Source organism: Canis lupus, unplaced genomic scaffold (assembly GCF_011100685.1).
Source record: "Canis lupus familiaris isolate Mischka breed German Shepherd unplaced genomic scaffold, alternate assembly UU_Cfam_GSD_1.0 chrUn_S1662H1856, whole genome shotgun sequence".
Classification (NCBI taxonomy): domain Eukaryota; kingdom Metazoa; phylum Chordata; class Mammalia; order Carnivora; family Canidae; genus Canis; species Canis lupus.
Genome location: NW_023330508.1, coordinates 41,355 through 59,100, shown reverse-complemented (window position 1 = coordinate 59,100; position 17,746 = coordinate 41,355). Strand labels below are relative to the sequence as shown.

Genomic DNA, 17,746 nt, shown 5'->3' with positions numbered 1-17,746 from the left:
AACATCTCAAGGCCAGACTGTTAGTATTCTCTACAACACTTCTCACATAGAGCTTGTGACATCTTTCCTGGTGCAGCAAAAACCTGCATCCAGTGTACATGTCTGTGGTTTTCCTCCTGGGTAATGAAACTCTTAGGGCACCTATCTTAGAAAAAAAATCATGTAGAGCATCAAAAAACCACTATGCCCAAGACCCTCATGTGCCAGTCTCCTTCATCTTGCCTGGTTCAATTTCAGTCTCACAACTTCTACTTCCATGTCTATATGTTTTAAGCCTTTGCCCCATCAAATTTAATGTCTCAAGAGGCATAAATAAAAATACAGCCAAAGTGGAATAGAAAAGAGGGAAATATAATTTATTCTCATTGTGCTGAAGACAAGTAATGAATGTGAATCCTAAAGTTTGGGATACGAAACAAAGAAAATTATTTCCTCATCCTACTTGACCATATCTTTCAAGTCTTCTTCTTGGTTTATCACAATTCTTGGATAAATACATTTGACCACACCCCCTGACATTGCTCAATATTTGTTTAAGTGAAATAAGGTGAAGCAAGCTAAAGGAGGAGCTCTCATTACCTTCCGTCATCACCCAATAAATAGCCAGAACACTCAAATTCCCTCACCACTCCAGAACACTCTTGGAGAGATGATACCATCCCACCAGCTGCCCCTAGTGGGGCTCCTATTGTTTTCTCTTATTCCAAGGCAACAATGCGAGATCTGTGGTAAGTATGCATTGAGCTAAAATCGCTCCTAGTGTGATAGTCTTCTAAAGTCTACTGGCAGGGGATTTGTGTAGAGGGGCCTGAGAAAAGATCCTATTCCAGTTATATATGTGGTTGGACTCCATGAGTCATGTAAAATGTGGTAGGGCATGGTGAGGAGAGCCCCAAAAATATGTGAAGAGGGGTCATAGATTCAATGCTAACTTGCCTAATGGTTCTTTCTATATTCAGATTTTCTCCACCGTAGCAACCCTACCAAGCAACTGTCTATTCTTCTTCATTTTCAATGATAGAATATTCATGATCCCAGAAGTTCTTCAAAATCATAGAAAGTTATTTTTTGAATTTGGGATGCAATCTTTCCTTCCAAATAATGAAGCCTTCTTTCCTGTCATCATTGAGTTTAGATGTTCCAAGCTATACATCTCCTTCCTTCCAAGTTTTCCCCACAGGACATGGGTACAAGCCCATCATCTCTCCTCTGGGCATAGGATCCCAAGATTCTGTGATTCTATTAAAAATTAAGAGAAAGAAAAACTGGTTCAGGTGTAGTATGACTCCTTACTAGCTGAATGATTCAATGTTTAGGAATTTTTTTGGCTTCATCCATACATTGAGCATAATTGGGGAAAGGTGTTGAAGCAGGTGATCTCATGAAGTCTGGTATAGCTCTCAGGTGCATGATTCCTCTTTTGTATGTCTTCACCCTGGAACTGAGCTTAAACCCAGTCCAAGGATGACTACATGCTGCCATCTGTGGCCATCTTCCTGGTGCTCTGTAGCCTACAAGAAGAGGCGAACGGCCCAGCAGAAAGACCTGTGTTCACACAAGCTAAAGCACAAACTCTTCTGACTCTAATTTTCCTTCCTGGTCTGTCATTTCCTCTGTTGTATCTTAAGAACAGGGGGTCTCTGTGGAGTTTTCGAACTTGAATTCATTGTACAAAATAATTAACTTTTGTCTTTAGTGGTCAAGGAAACTGACGAGTTGCAGCCCAGGAACCAAAAAGTCTATTTCAGTGCCAGAAAATCTGCTGAACTGGATGCTTCCACAAAATCTCTGACATGACCCAACAATTGTCCGATTGTTCTGGTACCAAACCAGGACTTTCTACCACCACTGGTTCAGATCTCCCTGATTCTCTTTTAAAGAGAAGAAAGGTAGACTGGTGCCTGGCTGGTAGAGCATGTGACTCCTGATCTCAGAGTCATGATTCTGAACCCCATGCTGTGTGGAGAGAACACACACTTCCTTGATTCCCTAAGTAGAGTGATAGAGACTCCAGTTGAGCTAAAACTGATAATATGTGTTTATTTTACAGTATATTAAGTGACTTCTTGTCTAATATACATATAATTTTATTTTGTATAGTATATATGTATACACATATACATATATACATATATACTATATACATATATATTATATAATAGATGTTAATACACACAATTTTAAACTAAGGGAAGGTCAGGAAAATGACATAAATCACTCAGAGTCCTAAGTATGAAGAATTCCACCAAGGTCCAGCTGACATAGGGCTTATGCTCTTCTCAGTATCCCACTAACCCAAGAGATAATCTGGAGATGGGTAGGATTTTTCTCGGAAGTGTGAACAAAGTACATTTTTAAACTTTTATTTATTTATTTATTTTAGAGAGAGAGAGAGAGTGAGAGTGAGAGTGTGACCATGAGCAGGGGAAGGGGCAGACTCCACACTGACCGTAGAGCCCAACGTTGGGTTTGATCCCACAACCCTGAAGTCATAACCTGAGCTGAAATCAAGAGTCAACCATTTAACCAACTGAACCAACCAGGTGCTCCTGAACAAAGTATATTTAAGAATGTTTTAACTGGTAATGAACTCTCCTTATTTGCCTCCAGTTCTTGGGGTCTCTGGACCCTCTTTTCACTTCCACAGTAGAATGTGACTCTCCTCATCCTTTCCCTTGAGATGTGGGCTACGATTAGAGGGTTTTCTGAAAGGTCCATGCTGCTAAATAACGATCTTGATGCCAGGCCGGTTGGGCAAGCAGACAATTCAGCTCTGGGGTCAGTCACCACCGTAACTTAATGCTGCTGCCTTCTTTCTGTCGATATTAACCTGATGGAGTCAGAAGATGGAGAAGGGAAAGAACTGAATCTGGCAAGTAGAAAGGACTACAGACTGGGAGTCAGAAGACGTGTAGCCTAGTCACCGTTAAGCCTTCAGTTACGGAGGTCTTAAGGACACCCACCAGGCCTCACCCTCCAAGTCAGGGAAGGATACTAAATCTCCCGGGAGGACTGGTACTCTGCCCGTACACAAAGGTCAGGCTGGAACAGCTGTTAGAACATGGAGACGCTTCCACGCTAGTTAGGGAAGGAGTAATAACCGTGACATAGCAGAGATCCAGACCCACCTGTGGATTGTTCCAGCAACATAGCCCGTGGCCGCAGGATCGCTCCGTGGGCACCGTATCTGTTACTAAATGTATTAACGCCACCTCTGTTCCTAGCGTTCCTGTTCCTTAACGTGTTCTCAGTGTGCATTTCTTATTTCCTCCTCTCCTGCCGCAGAGATAAGCAGAGAAAACTACACCGCTCTAAATCCTCTGATAAACACAATGATCAATTCAAAATATAGCAAAGGAATCCAGGCCACCAATGTCCTACTGTCCCTCAGACTTGGTGGGATCCTGAACCAAAACCAAGAGCAAAAGCTGATGAGACAAATCGTTCTCACCGTGGAAAATAAAGGTGAGTGCCTACGTTCCCTCGAAGGTGTGGGGCAAGACTGACCTATGACCTCCCGCCAGCTGTATTAGGCAGAACCGCAGAAGCCCTGCTGCACCTACCCTAGCTGTAGGACCTGAGGGGACAGCGGTGCCCCAAGCACCAATCCCCTGCCCAGTACTCCGTAGCTGGGCCCTACTTCTTTGGGTCCTGTAAAGCATTTTCCTTCAAAAGGTCACAAGGAAAAGCAAAAGAAACCATAGACTCTTACCCATGGACAGTGTTATGTGAGCTGAGTTCACAACCAGACAGGGTAGGGCTCGTCAGGAAGCTGGCGGTAGCAAGAGAAGTGCGGAAAGACAGAGGAGGACTGGGTTGTCTCTGTTCCTGTTTGTGCTTAGGGAGGAGGGAGACGGAGACAGAGCCCCCTGCGCTCGGGACAGAGACCCCCACCACCCTGGGATCATGACCGGAGCCAAAATCAAGAGTCGGACACTTAACCAACTGAGCCAGGGGTTGAGGGCGGCTCCACCCTGAGTCCTTTGTGCCAATCCTGAGCCTTAGCTTCCTCACTGGGATAAGGGGGAGATGAAGCCCCCCTACCTACCTCACAGGATTATTGTCAGAGTTACAAGAGGTCTGAGAATGTTGATACCCTGTAAGGAAGAACATCCAAGTATTACTATCTTGGCAAGACAGCACCTATAAGAGAGTAAATCCCAAGGCATTATTATCTACTTTTTTTCTTTTAAAATTTTTATAAGGATCCCATGATTCCAAAAACCTCCTATGATTTCATGGGGAAGACTGTGAACTAGCTTGCATTTATACCACACTGCTAGAAGTCTCTGCTTTGGGAATAAGGAAGAGAACAATAAAATATTGGTAGAGAGTAGAAAAAAAGAAAGAACTGATAGGTAATGTCAGTCACAAGACAGACAGGAGGCCGAGAAAAATCACAAGCAGGTACCTCGTTAAACTTGAACATTTTTTTTTTCAGAGTCCTCTTTAACCTCGGGACAGCTTGCCTTGTCTATCCTGGCTTTGGGAGCATGTAAAAGGCCTGATGAAATGTTTAAAAATTACTCAGACCTGGTCAAACAACTAGAAAATAAATTCCAAGAAGAAATAAAAAATATGGGTGAGAATCAAATGTTCAGAGACCCTGGACGACCTAGTGTTTTCCTCCACTGGTTCAGAACTGAACAAAGTTTCCCCTCGGCCTTTCCTTCTCCTCTTCCTTCTATGCACCCCACGCATCTTTGCGGATCACTTGCCCTTCTTCCCTCTTTCAACATGCATCTTGAGTTTTCAAACACATTCAAATGAGCACCGACTCTACATCCACCTTGCTTATGACGATGCACACGCACACACACAAGCTTATAGGAGACCGTTGTCTCGTTCTGCAGAAGCGTGGCTTTTAGACAAATAGTGAAATGCACCAGAAATAGCTGAGAACACAGACACTATGTCGTCAGTATGAAAGCACTCGATCCACACTCACAGGAGAGCTACCGAGGCCAGGAGCACTTCCCCGCCAGGAAAAACACGCTGACTGTGGTGGCTGCTCGCGACGTGCGTTGTTTTAATCCGAACGCCCACCCAGTATTTACCCTATTGATCATTAAGCCTCTACGAGCTCATCTCCTTTTGAGCTGGCCTCTACTTCTGCTTCTACTTCTAGGTTGGACACGTTACCCTCGAAAGTGCAAGACGCTTAGCGGCAGGAAATCTGGGTTCTAGTCCTAGCTCTGTAACCACCTGAGTCTCAGGATGGTATTTTAATCTCTTTAGAGCCCAGTTTCCTCAGTTATAAAGTAAAAAGAGTTAAGTTGAATTTGAAGATCCTTAGCAGCCTTTACATTTCTCAGGTTTGCTGATTCTACAAATGACCTTCCTCCCTCTCTCACTCACCTCTCCTTAAGTGTAAAGAAATTCTAATACAGAACATAAAGGCTCCTAATTCTGGGAAACGAACTAGGGGTGGTGGAACGGGAGGAGGGCGGGGGTGGGGGTGAATGGGTGACGGGCACTGAGGGGGGCACTTGACGGGATGAGCACTGGGTGTTATTCTGTATGTTGGTAAATTGAACACGAATAAAAAATAAATTTATTATAAAAAAAAGAAAAAAAGAAATTCTAATAAAGCAAGTAGGAATAGACTGAAATTTTATTATTCAAATATTGTTTCCATGAGTAAGGTATGTCTTTCCTCCCTGACAGAAGAACATGATGATAATCCACTGACTAACTACTACCAGCTCAGCCTGGACGTTTTGGCCTTGTGTCTGTTCAGTGGGAATTACTCAATCTCTATAGTTGCTACAAAATTCAATCCTGAAAATAAAAACTACTATTTTCATGGACAGTTCTCAGTAGGTGAGTCATTACACCCAATTCCCTCAGTGGAGAGGACATGGTCACCGGTAAGTCTTTTCCTTCAAGTTTTTCTACCAGTAAATACTTGGACGCTTTTTTACCCTCTTAACGCTAGTGATCAGGGAGGAGAATTCTCTTCTTGAAAGGAATGGATGTGGGGGGTGGGGGGAGGAGGCTTTAAGCATCTTTCTAGATGTGTAATACAGTAGAAAGATCCAGTTCCTAAGCTACCTCTTCTTTGAATTATATAACCAAGAGATGTTAACTTTTTTAAAAGATATATTTTTTACTTATTTATTTTTGAGAGAGAGAGAGTGTGTGTGCATGAGTTGGGGAAGGGGCAAAGGGAAAGGGAGAAGCAGACTCCCCACTGATGACAGAGCCAGACATGGGGCTCAATCCCAGGACCCTGAGATCATGACCTGAGCCAACCATCAAACATTATCTGCCTGAGCCCCCCAGGTGCCCTATGGATGTTAACTCTTGGCCTTAATTTTCCCATCTGTAAAATAAGGATAGATGGTGAGAATCTTCGTATAAGACATTTTAGCAAGTGTAAGTATTAGAAAAAGGAAAACAGCGGAATTCACTAATCTTAACTTTGCCTCTTTCTCTAATTTACTGGGACCATTTATATGTGTGGGCTTACTTGGACAACACAACCTCTTCAGGGACAAGGCCCAATATATTGATCAATAACGTCTGTATCCCCAATAGAGAAGGACTGGAAATTTTCTCCTGGGTCAGCTCACACATCCAAAAAGAGGCTCCCTCTAGAGAGCTAGTTCTGTTGCTCAGCCTCTCTGGACCCAGATACACAAGCTCATCTTTCTCCAAGAAGCCCAAAGAAAATGGCCACTCGACGTCTCTGGATAATAGGGAGAATGTGAGATTTCTTTCTATGGGAGAGGGAAGGTACCACAGCTAAAGAATGCAGGGGGAACTAATTAACAAACCAGAAAAAAGGCCTTATCCTCCCTTCTTCCAATCTCTTGCCTCATCCTCCCTCTTAAGAAGCTTTATTGGAAAACAGTTCTCTTAAGTGCTGTTGATCAGCCTAAGGGAAACATTGGAACGTTGCAAAGACATATTTTGATTTATCCTCCTGAGTTCTCTCGACTCTTTTGCCAATATGGCTGAGAGATGAAAACAATGGGAAGCCAAGATGTTGAAGGGAAAGACTATTCACGTGTATGCCCCTGCAAATCCATATGTGTCTCTATGACCAGAAGGTGAGTTATTGAGTACGAGGCCCAGGGTTACACAACATAAGGAAGGGATCTTGAAATATTTGAGTGGTTAATGCCGGAAGAACTGCTCTACTTCAAGTCCTTTTCTCCCATTATCAACTAGCATGGCCAGTCTTCTCAGTTTGCCCAGATCTGCCTCTTTTTCGGCAATGATAATCCTACACACCAGGAGATCCCTCGGTCCAAGGCAAACCGGAATGGTTGGTCACTCACCTTATCACTGATGTTTTATTTCCTGGCAGATACTGGTGCGATGGCTGTCCTGGCTCTGACCTGTGTGAAGAGGGATAAAACAAATAGTCAGAACATAATGTATAGACAGGATTTAGAGATCATTGGTGGTCATATAGAGTCACTGATAAGGAAGATTCTGTCTCAGAAAAAGGAAGATGGCCTCATTGGAAACATATATAGTACAGGAGAAGCCATGCAGGTAAGTCAGAGACAGAGAAGGGAGTCACGAAGGAAAGAAATACTGAATCCTCTCTTCTTGTCCCCCTAAGACATTACTCATTCTGCTTCCTATACTAACTGATTTCATGTGATTCCTCTCCCCTGATGGAAATGTATTCTCCTCACCCCTGAACCTTATCTTTCCATGTCCAGTGCTTCCGTGAAGCTCTTCTAGACTACAGCTTTTTAAAGAAATTCTAGAGTCTGCTACAACCTACTATATTGTTTCATTAAATGCACTTAACACTTTGCTGTCCACCAGTGTTGGGTGCTTGCCTCCTACTTCCTAAATTAGATTATTGCTGTCCCAGTGACGAGAGGCAGTGCCAGCAGTAGCATCTAGTATTTATTGCCGTGCCCATTGATGCACACAACCCAATGAGGAAAAAATTACTGCCTCCATTTCCCAGAATAAGAGCATGAGTCATGGAGTGTCGGTAACTTGCCTGACGTTACGAAGCCAAAAAGTGATTCAGACCTAAGCGGCTGGTTTCAGTACTCATACTCAGCACCTCCTCTGTCCTGCGTATGCCCCTTGAAGTGTGGGGCTTTATTCCTGCGTTCACTCACCGGTTTGCTCAACTCTAAGGGATAGGTACAAGAGGGGAAGGGAGATTTACAGAAAAAATATTTTGCTGAGTAGAAGTAGGGGCCCGGAGGTCAGGTCACCCCAGGAGGAGAGGGCTTCCCAAGGGAGAGAGGACAGCAGGAAAAAGGCCAGAGGCACAAAAGAACATCATGTATTTTAGGGAGATCAAGGTGTTCAATGTGGCCATTGCGGGGTCCCTGGGAAAAACTACAAGAAGGAGCTGGGGTGTCACAGGGGTCCAATCACAAAGGTGGTTTTCATTGTTGGTGCTGTTGAGGCTGCTGTCTGCCTTGCTGAGTTTGAACTTCACAAAACAGGGCTTGCCCGTTCTGACTGTACATTTGAATCCACTGGAGAAGGTTTTGGAAAACACTAATGTTCCAGCACCACACCAGCCAGCAAACATAGAAACTTAGAGGTAGAGCAAGAGCCTTGCTCTGGTTTTAAGACCCTACAAGAGATGTTAATTCACAGCCAGCTTGAGAGCTGCTTGCCTACAAAACAGTTTTTAAGATTTTGTTTATTTGTTTATTCATGAGAGACACACAGAGAGAGGCAGAGACACAGGCAGAGGGAGGAGAAGCAGGCTCTTTAATCCGGGATCAGGCCCTGAGACAAAGGCAGCTGCTCAACTGCTGAGCCACCCAGGCTGCCCTACAAAATAGTTAAGAGGAAATGAAATAGGATCCTTTTCTTTAAATATCCCACAAATGCTTGTTTGACTTCTTGGTTAACCTAAAGGGTCTTCAGGAGAAAATGAAAAGGGGAATTGTCCTTCCCTGAGAAACTACAGAGCGATGTCTACGGGTCCAGCCCATTTTAGGCCTTGTGTTACTCACTCTGACACCCTCCTAACTTTTCCTGCCCCATCATGCTGCCCCCCTCAATCCAGTTTACAACCGCTGCTTGGACAGTTTCTATTCAAGAGCCCATTGGACTCCCCATTGTTAAGCAAATAACGTCGCACACTTCACCCTGCAGCTGTAGGGTGCACCAACGCAGCCCCAACCTCGTCCTCCAGCCTGTTCTTCCACAGTCGCCCCAAGGCTCCCTGTACACCAGTCTTCCCAGGCCAGGAGGACTCCCTTAGGGATTTTGCTGAAACGGAGAGAATGTCATCATCACAGGCAGGCCATGCCCTGGCCTCACCTCCTATAGCACCCTTGACCCTGCCGTTCCCTCTGGGTACACACAGCAGTGCTCTCCTGTCCCCTACTGAAAGGCTGTCCTACCTCACATGCCGCCTTCTCCACCGAGCCTTCTTCAATGTCACGAAGTGTTATGGGCTCGTCTTATGGCCCTAGATGCGTCTCTTAAGCCATCCACCTTTAGGATTGTCTTTAGGATTGGACTTGAAAAGCATTTATCAGGCGTCTCCTATGCAACAGGTGTTGTTCCAGTGTCAAGGCTACAAGAGTGAACATGGTAGAGAAAGTCTGTTCTCCTTTTGCCATTATCAGTTGTGTTGTTGAGCAACTCCCCATCCCCTCCCCCAAAACTAGTTTATAAATTTCTTGGTGGCAGGAAAGGTATCCTAGCTATATCCAAGGTGCTGCCCCGTGGTCAACGGCCAGTAAATACTGACCGAACTAGTTAGATGTAGGCTCTCCCCTTGTTTGGTGTTTCTCTCACGCCTTCCCATTCTCTCTCTCTCACATTAGGCTCTCTTTGTCTCATCACACTATTACAAGAAAAGTCAATGGGATTGTCAAAAAACACGGAATAAAGTGCTTGAGGAAATCCCTAAAGGAGTATTCCGTATGCCAACTGCTGCAGCTCAGATCTTACCTGCCCTGCTGGGAAAGACCTACTTGGATGTTAACAAAGACTCTCCTTGTGTCTACAAATCAGGTTGAGCCCTAAAGAGCACGATCCCCGAAGCATGTGAGACTAAGGTGTCCTTAGGGACCACAAGTGACCAGATAAACCGCTAAAGCATAACCGTTCCCAGATAGAACTCAGTCCTCCATGTCTCAGCAGCGATCGTAATCACCTGAGGATTTGTTCTGAAGAGGGGAGTAGGTGTTTTTCTCGGGTCAGACCTTACTAAATGAGGCAGACTTAATTCGGTGATGTCTGTCTCCAAAGGGATGCTTTGTGATGGCCGGTTAGAGAGATGTTTGAGCATCATTCCCATTCTGAACAAAGTGAGGTGTCTCTGACTCTCCATTAAGCACAGTGAGTGAGCCCTCAGGGAGCTCAGAGGAAGATGGGAGGAATATGGCAGCAGGAGAAGAAAATGAGAGCGTGAGTCATTTATTCAAACAACTGATTTTTCAACAAACGATGAAAGAAGACTTGACTTTCATCTCTGTTCATTCTGGTTCGGCTATTTATAGGCTTAGGGACCTCACACAAAATGTTTCATCATATAAACGATATAAAAAAATGCAAGTGATAATAGTATCCAACGTGGGTTTTTGTAAGGACGGCGTAAGATAAGCCATGTAAAATCATTAGGGCAGCCCCTGGCACTTAATAGCTTTTCAATAAATGTTAAGAAATAGAAAGGCAACCAAAAAAACAGGACGGCATGATCGTATGCTGCACCAAAGCAAAAACAAAACAACAACAAAACCCCCCAAACTCAGGAGCCTCTGTGAGAAACAGGACACAGGGCAACTGCACTGCTTGAACGGCTGGACGTGGAGCCAAACGCGTGCATTCATGAGCTGGTGCGTTTCTGGTTCAGTCGCACAAGAGCTCGGCCCCTTGGTTGATGATTCTTGCTCCTTGTAGCAAATCCTCCTCCTCTGCGTGAAGGAAAGGGGGCCGGGGGAGGGGTTGGATGGGCTGTAAACTCAAGCATCAGTTTTTCTTATTCTGAATAGTAATTCTTCTCTGCCTCTCTGCCTCTGCCAGGTGCCTTCAACCTCTCCACCCAGGAGCCTACCTCAGGGCCACCTGCTGTGTCACACCCACAGATCCAAGTCAATTACTCCGTGGTAATCAATACAACATACAACATCGTGGTCTCTGTGGCAAACGGCTCTGTCTTCCTAGATGTGATGGAGAAAGCTCAGAAAGAAAATGCAACTCTATTTAGGTATGTCGGCAGGTAACCTACGCTGAAGGTGCTTGGCGATTCTGAAAGACTCGGTAAGAATACGGAAGCACCTGAATGCAAAGTGCATTTGAAACACTCCTTTATGGCAGGGATTTCAAAAAAAAAAAAAAAAAAAGAGAGAGAGAGAGAGAGAGAGAGAGAGAGAGAGAGAGACTTTTCATCTTCTAGCACACAGTAGGTATTAAATTAATGTTCACTTAATGGGTGAATAAGTCCCAGGGATCTCTCTTCCGTTGGTTAAATTCTTTCGACAAATAGAAACTCTTAGGTCAGTTATTTGGTGTTTAGAACACGGGGTCATTGGTTTTGAATCATTGACCTCTTTGAAAATCAGATGCCCGTGCGTTGGATGCTGAGCCCAGACAGGTGAACGCTCACACGAAACTTGTCCTTTCGGTCAGAGGTTTCACAAATGCCCTGAAGTCTCCCTGCGCCTCCCCTTTTAGATTCATGGAACCCTAGATTAAGGTTGCCCGGCCCAAAGAGGTCAAATATCAAAATTTAGGTATTGACTTTGCCTCTGAAAGGTATGGTTCATTTGAAGCCATTACTTCGTCTAGTAACGTATGATACCACAGAGAAAATTATATATGTGGTATGTGATGTAGATATTATAAAGATTGCTTTCAAGGGCTTCCAGGAAGGCAGAGAAATGTGACCGAGGAATGTGAAACAGACATTGGCCATGTCACTTTTTAATCAAGACAACATGAAATTTTAAAATTTAAAATTTTTTAATTTTTAAAATTTTAAATTTTAAATTTTTTAATTTTTAATTTAATTTTTAAATTTAATTTTTTTAATTTTTTAAAGTTTCATATTTTTAATTTTTAATTTTTTTAATTTTAAATTTTTTTAATTTTTATTTTTTAAAAGGTTTATTTATTTATTTATTTATTTATTTATTTATTATTTATTCAGAGAGAGCGAAAGAGAGGCAGAGACACAGGCAGAGAGAGAAGCAGGCTCTATGCAGGGAGCCCGACATGGGACTCGATCCCAGGTCTCCAGGATCAAACCCTGGGCTGCAGGCGGCACTAAACCTCTGCGCCACCGGGGCTGCCCAATTTTTTTAATTTTTAATTTTAAATTGTTCTTTCCTGTTGTTCTTTCCTAAGAGAAAACATACTAAGTTATGATGCCTCTAGGACACGAGGCTAACATTTTCTTCTGCTGCTGTAGTATCTTCAACAGGTACTATCTTGGGGTAGAAGATTAGTAGTTACTGACTACAGAGTGTTTCCTATGAAGGGAAGTGGGTGCAGAAGTAGGCATCATTCCTCTAATTTAGAATAGATTGTGGAGTGTCTACATCAGAATCATGCAGATTCCTAGTCCCTGCTCAGACCCACAGAATCAAAGTACCTGAGGATTGGGCTGAGAAATCTGTTTGTTTGTTTTTTTTTTTTTAATGACTTCAAATGATTCTTAGGTACACTGAAGCTTGAGAAGTGCCCACATAAGGTTGTCTTTGAAAATAATAAGTTCCTAAAAAAAATCATATATATATATATATATATATATATATATATATATATACACATATATATGAGTTCCGATAACCTATTTATTTCCCCCCAGTTTTACTGCAGAGGAAAGCTCTTGGGGCCCCTACATCACCACTGTTCAGGGCATAAAGGCCAACAGTAATGAAAGAACCTACTGGGCGCTCCTGAGCAATGGCAAACCACTGAGCCAAGGTAAGGGGGTGCCAAAAAGCCCCACAGACTAACAATGCCCCAAACATGCAGAGGTGAGGGTGTGAGCTTTGGTGGGGAACGTGCCAAGGCGTTGAGAAAGTGAGACCCATTATTTGGTGATTTCGTGGCTAAATAATTTGACCCATTGGGCGCCTGGGTGGCTCCGTTGGTTAAGCGTCAGACTCTTGGTTTCAGCTCAGGTCATGATCTCAGGGTTGTGCGATCAAGCCCCGTGTAAGACTCCAGGCTCAGCAGGGAATGTGCCTGAGAGTCTCTCCCTCTCCATCTGCCCCTCACCCTGTTCATGCTCTGTTTCTCTCTAAAATAAATCTTAAAATAAAAAAAAAAATCATTCGACCCACTTCTCATTCTTCCTTTTCAGGAGCCGGTAGTTACGTTGTCCATGCGGGCGAGAATTTGGAGGTTCGCTGGAGCAAGTATTAAAATTCAAATCTCCCTCAGCTGCATGGAATCCTTTTGCAGTGGACTTGCAGGTGGACACTGGCTCCATGACTTCCTTTTCACTCATCTCAATTTCAAGAGTGGGGTCACTAGCCTCCCCTTCTCTCCGAGTGTGTTCAATAAAAGATCAACGACAATACAAAAAGAGCATGTTCTAATCGCTTCATTTTAAAGGGGATCAATGATGGAGGGAAGACCCCTGTGGGAAGAGGGAAGGGGAAAGGGATCAGACCACGTGTCTAAGCTGGGTTCTACTCAAGGTCCCACTGCTGACTGTGTGGGCGACCTCGGGCGGCGGGTGGGGATGCAGATAAGGTTCTAGATCTAGGGTTGAGGCAGCAGCCAATGAGATCAAGCAGGAAACCTGTAGGGAGACAGCTGTCCGAGGCCCAGGAGTGAGGGACAAACTGAGTGGGCATACGGACCCCAGAGAGGCAGTGGGCAGAGAGGAAAATGCTGCTCTGGAGACACAGGAACAGGGAGGCTTCGACATTAAAGGCCGGTCCATAAAGTCTCAGGAATAATATCGTCCCCTCCTCCAGCTATCTCCCTTGGAGCCCATTTGTTCTCCTCCAGCATGTATTTTCCTTTCACTTCCCCATAAAAATCACTCATATTCATATAATCATGTGCATAAAATGCACATGCAGAAAAAAAAATCAGCTTCAATGTTCGTTTCAGTAGAACTCATGTTTAAAAAAATATATTAAATCAGGGGCACCTGGGGGTGCCTCGGTGGCTCAGCCAGTTACCAGCTGACTCTTGGTTTTGGCTCAGGTCATTGATCTTCGGGTCCTGGGATCAATAGGGTTGGGCTCCTTGCTCAGAGGAGAGTCTGAAGATTCTCTCCATCACTCCCCGTCCCTCCCCCAGCTCACACTCTCTTTCCCTTTCTCTCTCAAATAAATACATAAATCTAAAAATGAAAAGTAAAAGTAAATTAGATGTGCCTGGGTGGCTCAGTTAAATGTTAAATATGAGATTGAGCCTCATGGAGGGCTCCCCACCGAGCACAGGGTCTGGATCTTTCCCCTTCTCCCTCTCCAGTCCCCTCCTTGCTCCTTACAACCTTTGCACACTCTCTCTCTCTAAAATCAATCAATCAATCAATCAATCAAATCCTTAAATAAAGCAACCTCTAAAAGGAAGATGCCTTCAGGCAGAATTAGTTAAATTATTTTATCAATGTCTGCCTCGTTGCTCCCGTGTTTCCTTGGTGGTCGTCTTAGCTTCCGCCCCTCCACAGACAACCCTGGTCCTGATCCTCAACCCTCAGGGTCGACTCCTCCCTATTCTTTATGAATCGGGTGTGACAGATGCCCTCACAGCTGGACAGCAATGGATCCTATCCCCTCGGGTGCGTCGTCTCTCATCCTGAAAGCTAAGTTAGAGGTGGGGGGATCTCCGGGGTGCGGTGCACATTGCGCAGCAGCCGGCAGACCTGGACAGACTCTACAAGTTACTCAAGGTCCCACTTGGGGGGAAACTGGGGGACAACGGCTTACGGTAATAAACATGCAAAATGTCATAACCGCCACTCCTGACTCTCACACAGTGCGACCCTAGAGCTCATCATCCAACAACCACTGCGCTGTGAAGAGTGAAAGCGAACTGTTGAAAATTACACTCAAAAAGATCAAATACTGGCAATATCCTGGAAAACAAACAAACAAACAAACAAAAAAAAAAAAAAACAGTGCATATGGTTGGTTTTGTCCATCAGGAAAAATAGGGAAGCTCAAGCAAAAAAATGACAGAAAGGATTGAGCCCATTTTTGCAATGGACCAATGAGGTTGAATCTCAGAATAACCAAGTTGGAATAGTTCCCTTTGAGATTCCTGACTCCCTCGATGATTCCAGCTATTATTCTCTCAATAATAAGCAGTCGGCACCAGTGAAGCGCACAATTTGCGCTCGACCTGTTCTCCCAGACGTGGCGTAAGGCTGTTCTAACGGGCACACCGCCGTGGAACCAAAGGACGCGCAATCACAGCGTTGAGGAAGTCCTTTCCTCTGCCGTTCTCGTTCAGTCCCTCTCATTGGATCAGACGTAACAACTCCCCTTACGCCGTGTTTCTAACACGTCCCCGTAGCCCCTGGAGCCTCCGTCCTTAATAGACAGAGCCACGTTTCTCCCAACAGTGGCCCCACGGTAGAAAACAGTGACACTGCTCCCTGGTAGGGATGCATTTAATCTCAGAGACAGACCCGAGGGAAATGGAGCGACATTCCCTTAGGGTGCCACCGACACTGCCCAGGGGACCCTCGCTCCGGCCACCCCTGCCTTACGGGTCCTAAGGCCTAGCACTATGACAGAGCCAGGACTGAGTCCGGGGGAGAACGTCCCTCTGCTGCCATAGCAGAGCACAGTCAACACTGATAAACCTCTGAGAGGTTTATGCACTGAGAGTCTGGGTGCTTGGACATCGGAAAACCAGGCACGTGATAAAACAGGCAAATAAATTAATAAGTTTCAGGCAAGGGGCACCTCGGTGGCTCACTCGGTTCAACATCAGACTCTTGATTTTGGTCCAGATTGTGATCTCAGGGTCGTGAGATCAAGCCCGGCGTCCAGCTCTGCACTGAGCTTGGGGCCTGCTTAAGATTCTCGCTCTCTCCCACCCTCTCCCTTCCACTGCCCCCCACCACCACCCTCTTCTTTTGAAAAAAGGACAAGAAGAGGGCAGCCCGGGTGGCTCAGCGGTTTAGCGCCGCCTTCAGCCCGGGGCGTGACCCTGGAGTCCCAGGATCGAGTCCCACGTCGAGCTCCCTGCATGGAGCCTGCTTCTCCCTCTGCCTGTGTCTCTGCCTCTCTCTCTCTCTGTGTGTGTCTCTCATGAATGAATAAATATTAAAAAAAAAAAAAAAAGGAGAAGAAGAAGTTCAGTCGATAGTTAGCCAAGGACTGTCAAAATATAGGAGTTAAGAAATGTGTGTCCTGTTCGGGAAGTTATTTGCTAAGCGGGACAATTGTATTATCTTGAGTCTTGCACCAACCATGGCTGTGAGCGGCATCTGCACGGAGGCGTGCGCTTGAAGAGCATCTTAGGCTGGTCACAGGCAGCTCCGGAACCCAAGGCCAGGACCACGCTGGGATCCTAATCCTGCGTTAGAGCCTCACGGCTGCTGTAACCGGTCACCACCGATTTCCTGGCTTTAGGCAAACGTATCCTTGTACAGCCCTGGAGGCTGGAGGCCGGAGACGGATCTCACGGGGATAAAATCAAGGGGTCCTTCAACACACCTTGATTTTGTCCCCGTGAGACCCTAGAAGGCGGAGTTCCTTCCGGGGGCTCTAGAGGGGAATCTGCTTCCTCGCCTTCTCCAGCTTCTAGGGGAGGGCGACGTGCCTCTACCTTCAGAGCCAGCGCTTGTGCCACCCCCACCTCCACTGCCATCCCCACATCTCCTCCTCGGACTTACTCTCCTTTCTCCCTCTTCCGCTTAAAGGGACCTCTGACTACGGTGGGTCCACCCCAATAATCCCCCAAATTGTCTATGTCAAAGTCAGCTCATTAGCGACCTTATTTCCGCCACGTGGGTTCCAGGGATTAGGGAGTGGACGTGGGGTGGGGAGGGAGTTATTGTGCCCTCGCTCCCTCATGGGGCGGCCGGAGCCCTCAACCATCTTTCTGGCCTCATCTCCTGCCAAACTCCACATGTAGTCAACAATGCAAGTCACCCCAAAACGTAAGGACTTAGAGCAGCAAGACACATGGTGTCTCAGCTTCTGTGGATCAAGGTCTCCCAGTGAGGCCACAATGGGGACGTCAGCTGAGGCTTCAGGCCAAAGCTCCCCGTGGGGCCATCCACGGGGGACATCCATGCCCAGGTCGTTGGCAGGCCCCTCGCTGCTGGGCTGTCGCCTGGAGCTGCTCCCAGGCCTTCGCCTCGTCAGCTGCCCGTGGGCACCTCACCTCGGAGCAAGGACATTAGCCAGCGGCAACAAGAGCCAACAAGACGGAGGGTGGCCGTCTCCTACCCTATCTCGTGACTTTTGCCGTATTATATTCACGAGAGGAGAGGCCAGCCACAGCCCGGAGCAGGGGACTCCAGGAGGCGACGACCGGACTGGGGGCCAGGGAGTACCCGCACAGTCACCCCACAGGGCCACCAACGCTCCCCCACGGAAGAAAGAAAAATGCTTTATAACCCAGGTCTTACACATGCTCGTTAATTTGTTCATCCAAAAAAGTATTTATTCTGTTCCTGCTGTGAACCAGGTGGTGGCCCAGGAGCTGGAGGTTAAACAGCGAAGGGGAGACAAAGGCCCTTCCCCCTGCGAGTGGGGGCGGAGCAGCTGGGGACACGGCCTGTCTCCCACGACAGAGATGGCCTGAGATGACCTCTCTGGAAGTGGCCTTCGAGCGGACACGAAGGAAGGGGGGGCCTCCCCGGGGG

At 45.9% G+C, this 17,746-nt stretch overlaps 1 protein-coding gene and 1 long non-coding RNA gene across 3 annotated transcripts; one reads left to right on the top strand and one right to left on the bottom strand.

The window, feature by feature from the left end:
* Positions 1 to 573: 573 nt before the first annotated feature.
* LOC119878488 (transcobalamin-1-like) lies at positions 574 to 13,491 on the top strand. Of its 2 annotated transcripts, none has more exons than XM_038589123.1 (9): positions 574 to 728; positions 3,286 to 3,465; positions 4,442 to 4,582; positions 5,671 to 5,823; positions 7,316 to 7,506; positions 9,777 to 9,966; positions 10,978 to 11,161; positions 12,764 to 12,882; positions 13,265 to 13,491. In XM_038589123.1, exons 1-9 carry the CDS (start codon positions 650 to 652, stop codon positions 13,324 to 13,326), a joined length of 1,299 nt encoding a protein of 432 aa, XP_038445051.1. In that variant the 5' UTR covers positions 574 to 649; the 3' UTR covers positions 13,327 to 13,491. The 2 variants fall into 2 exon arrangements, with proteins under 2 accessions (XP_038445051.1, XP_038445050.1); XM_038589122.1 differs by having other exon boundaries at positions 5,668 to 5,823.
* On the bottom strand, positions 2,462 to 7,618 carry LOC119878491. Its single transcript, XR_005386951.1, has 5 exons — positions 7,287 to 7,618; positions 4,049 to 4,097; positions 3,713 to 3,772; positions 3,129 to 3,276; positions 2,462 to 2,830 (listed from the first exon to the last, which is right to left on the bottom strand). It is a non-coding gene; the product is annotated as an uncharacterized LOC119878491 (long non-coding RNA).
* Positions 13,492 to 17,746: the final 4,255 nt, after the last annotated feature.

Coding starts and splice junctions, on each gene's coding strand:
- LOC119878488 (XM_038589122.1), top strand. CDS start 650: ATGATACCATCCCACCAGCTGCCCCTAGTGGGGCTCCTATTGTTTTCT. Junction 3,466..4,441: donor TCTCACCGTGGAAAATAAAG/GTGAGTGCCTAC, acceptor TTTTTTTTTCAG/AGTCCTCTTTAACCTCGGGA. Junction 4,583..5,667: donor AGAAGAAATAAAAAATATGG/GTGAGAATCAAA, acceptor CCTCCCTGACAG/AAGAACATGATGATAATCCA.